The sequence below is a fragment of the Triticum urartu genome, unplaced genomic scaffold (genome assembly GCF_003073215.2).
Source record: "Triticum urartu cultivar G1812 unplaced genomic scaffold, Tu2.1 TuUngrouped_contig_9235, whole genome shotgun sequence".
NCBI lineage: Eukaryota > Viridiplantae > Streptophyta > Magnoliopsida > Poales > Poaceae > Triticum > Triticum urartu.
Window position 1 is genome coordinate 8098 of NW_024120259.1, and position 4014 is coordinate 12111.

The window sequence follows — 4014 nt, forward strand, 5'->3', positions numbered from 1 at the left end:
GTCACTGAATTTATTATGAAATATATTTTCATATGTTATATGCTTAGTTAAAGTTTGTGATTTGTGACTTTTGTAAAAACCAATGTGCATTGTAATATGAGAACGGAGGAAGTAACATTTTCGCATACCATGTATTCATATGTACTTCTTGTGTTACCCTAAAATCCAGAAGAAAAATCGAGGTCACTGGATAATTCGAAGGTTTAAATTTTAGTGACAGACAAAAATGTAGACCTTACCAAAATATCCGAATTCCGAAAGTTTGAACAAACCCTTTTGAAAGTCGATCTATTAAATTCACTTAGTTTTAATGGATCTTCGCTGAATTTGAATTTGATTTGATTCTGTCCCGAAATTTCGAGCTTACAAACATTTTGGTACCCACCAAACTTTCAGAGACTTGGTGAAAATTTCGTTTGAACCTTGGCCCCTTCGTGCGAAAGACCAACCCCACACCGGCGCACCGCCTCGTTATTCGAGTCGCCTCGCCTGTCCCTTCTTCCTCCGCCGCCGTGCCAGCTAGCTAGGGTACGGCCACCGGCGCTCCCAGAGGGCAGGGGTGGCGGAGGCGGCTACGCACGCGCATGGCCGGAGGCGACGCGTCATCGGGGGCGGCGCCGGTGCCGGAGACGGCGGGGGAGGCGGAGGTGGTAAAAGCTCCATCGCCGTGAAGGTGCCTGCATCAAAGTGTCGATCGATTATATCGTTATGCGCCTTCCTTTCGCTGTGCAATTTCTCCCTCATGGATGTAAATTTATCTTCTTTCACGCCATTAGGATCTGGATTTGTGGTGGATTTTCTCTTTTCTGCCTTATATTTTTTTAGAAATGGGCAAGGAGGTACAATGTTATCCTAAATACAACCGATTAGGTCTTTAGTTTTGGATCTCGAGTTGTTCAAAGTTCTCCTGGTATGTTTTTTCATGATTATATGAGCAGGTGTCACCCTTGATATATGTAGTGAGGAGGTGTGAAGGGAGGAGCTCCCCAAGTCCCTAGAACACCCCATAATTCTGCTTACTGTTCCAAATTTGAGGTCACCATTAGTCTGTGTTCTGTTTCTGGTTCACCTCTATTTCTGTTTTGTTGTGTTGAAGCATCTAATGTCAAAATTAGCATACTGATAAACACTTTTAATTAGTACGAACACATGTGGACTATAGTATACACTGGCATGTTGGTACTGTAATAGTATGATCCGCTGATGAACTTGGCTGCCTATTAGTAAATACGAGCAACATAATGTTTGCCGGCCATATAACTGTGGCCTAGACAGTGTAGTTCGCCGAGTTTTTTCTAACAGGAACTCGACAAATAATGTTTAAATATTGACTGAGTTCGTGATAGAAAGAACTCGGCAGTATTAATGATTGCCGGGCCCCGTCCAGCCGAATACAGAGCGCCTAGGTCGGCACTCGGTGAAGATTTCACCGAGTTTAATATGGGCTCTGCCGAGTTTCTTTGAAACTCGGCAAAAAGGGCGATTCTAGTAATGTCTCGTCTTTTACCTTTGTTAATTGAGTGCATTCATGGAAAATTCTAATAGAATCCTGGGGGTAACATTCATGATGCTCTAGCATGCTTATTAGGCTTGATGCAACTCAGTGAATATCCTGTTTTCATGATGTTAAAGTTTTCCCGCCTATCTAAAGGGTTGATTCAATGAATCTGACACACAGCGAACATGATATTCCAGACATTTTTAAAAGCAAAATTCTCGTCTAGTAATTATCTTATGTGCCTTCTTCTCCCCTAGTTTTGCATGTTCCTCTAGATTTATCTGACCTGTATTTCGCAGGTGAGGATGGAGAAGGTAATACACCAGTTTTACGAGTCAAGACTGTACATATCAGTTCAGTGATTCTCGCCGCAAAAAGTTCTTTCTTTTTCAAGGTGATTCTGATGATCTTCTGAAATGCATTTGGTCTATAATCAGTTGACTCGTATTTCTTATAAGCTTCGTGCTTCTTAGCTTTTCTCAAATGGCATGAAAGAATCTGGTCAGAGGCAGTCAACAGTTAGAATTGCTGATTCAGGTAACTCAAGTGTACGCTGTACTCTTCCTCGTCTTATTATAACTGATGACTCTAGTTTGCTATTGTGATTGTATTATTTATTATTTATTTATTCAAGAAATGTGATTATTGTAGAGAGGCTTGTTTTGGAGTTTCGTGCCACAACTTTCTACTTTGATAATGAATTGGCTATTCTCATTTCCCCTACAGAATTTGCCTACCAAATGGATTTTCTTGTGCATGACAAGTTTCCTCAATTGATTATTCAAACTCACTGGACTTTCGATGCAGATAGTGGCTGAGATTAAAGCACACCCTTCAGTTGCAAAGGGAATTGTAGTCTTACTTTTATATGTCATCAAGGACTTGATAATTTTAACGTGTACGAGCTTGCTAATTCTCACGGCACAACATGCAAGAGGAGAAATAGACCGAATAGAAAGCTGTCTCCTCTAATTAAGGTTTCTCCTCTATTTAGGGAATCTCCTCTATTTAAGGATTCTTATTCATCTGCATGCATTTTACTACATCTATATTGGTGTACAAAGTTGTATAAAATCGTCTCAAAAAATTATGAATACATACGAGTACAATATGTTCCAGTTTCTGGCCAATAAACATACAGAGGAGAGACCATCCAATTGTGCAAACTAAGCATATACGGAGTAGCTCACCGTTTATATAAAGATAGAGTAGTAGCTCTTTATAGGAAGGATGCTGTGGAGATCCTAACTTCTAGGGATTAATACTTTTCATGCATAAGGGATTTAGCCATGCACATTAAAATTAGGAATTAAACTGTTTACCGAAGTCTAACGAATCAAATCTCTATTTCGCTAGACTGAAGCATACCACTAAAACAATAGCTATCCCTTTCCTTTTGTACTCCTTTACTTAACTGTTACTGATTGTGATATATTGGACTATTCTTATGTCTCCTTGCTTTCATTCCTTACTTGGAACAGAGGAAAATGCCTTTATGGAGCTTTTACGGTTTATGTACAATGGAAGGTTGACACCAACAACTGAGTCCACTCTTCTGGTTGATATCTTGATGGCTGCTGACAAATTTGATGTCGTTTCGTGCATCAAGCTTTGCGGTCAGCGGCTCATAGGCCTGCCTATGACCTTAGAATCCGCAGTGAGGTGCCTAGATCTCCCATGTTCCATTTCAATGGCAGCTGACCTGTCAGAGGCAGCCAAGAAATTCCTTGCTAAAAGATACAAGAAATTCCTGTCAACAAAGTAAGTAACCCCCATCGAATTGAGATACCCCCTTTTTTCCTTTATCAGTGAACATGTGGATATTGTTGTCACAAAATCATTATATCGAGCATTGCATGGTTTTGTTGCATTTCAGATTCCAAGATGAACTGATGAGGATTCCCCTCGCTGGGATTGTGGCCATCTTATCACGGAATCTCCCTGGGGTTGCATCTGAAAAATCCGTCTATGACTTTGTGCTCAGGTGGGCCGACTTGCAGTACCCAAATTCAGAACAAAGACGCGAGATTTTAAGTTCAAGTTTACTTCCAATGGTGCCACTACGGTGTAGCATGACCAATGTGATCCTAATTGATCAGCCGTCTTGTATAATTAACTTCAGTCTAAAGCGTGAGCACTGCTCTGGGAGCTTCCCATCAGGATCGATGCGCTCGCCACCATTCTATTGTGCGGGGCATGGTTTCTTTCTCTCAGCACACCGTAGAATGGAGCCGTCCAACTCTTTTGTCCTCATAATACAGAAGCTAGAAGACAAGGGCCTAGTAAGGGGGACAGTAGATTATGATATTGAGGTAAAAACAACACCGTCGCTGGAGTTCACCACCTTGTGGAGGCGCACCACCACCACCGGTTGTACGCAAGGTTTTGGATGCAGTGTTCCTTGGTCAGAGGTCATTCCTGACGATAGCCCCTTCTTCATTGATGACAAACTCCATATTCGAGTTCATGTGAAGATAACGCCGGCAGCCGCAGGGATGCATGCATTAGCCACTAGC

The 4014-nt window shown here is 41.6% G+C and overlaps 1 protein-coding gene across 1 annotated transcript; it reads left to right on the plus strand.

Annotated features, from left to right (window-relative positions):
* Nucleotides 1–584: 584 nt before the first annotated feature.
* Nucleotides 585–3981, plus strand: LOC125532155 (BTB/POZ domain-containing protein POB1-like; the record flags this gene model as incomplete). Its single annotated transcript, XM_048696307.1, has 6 exons — nucleotides 585–650; nucleotides 1546–1555; nucleotides 1798–1892; nucleotides 1972–2035; nucleotides 2980–3259; nucleotides 3375–3981. Coding segments are annotated over exons 1-6 (1122 nt in total), but the record flags the coding sequence as incomplete, so codon positions are not given.
* Nucleotides 3982–4014: the final 33 nt, after the last annotated feature.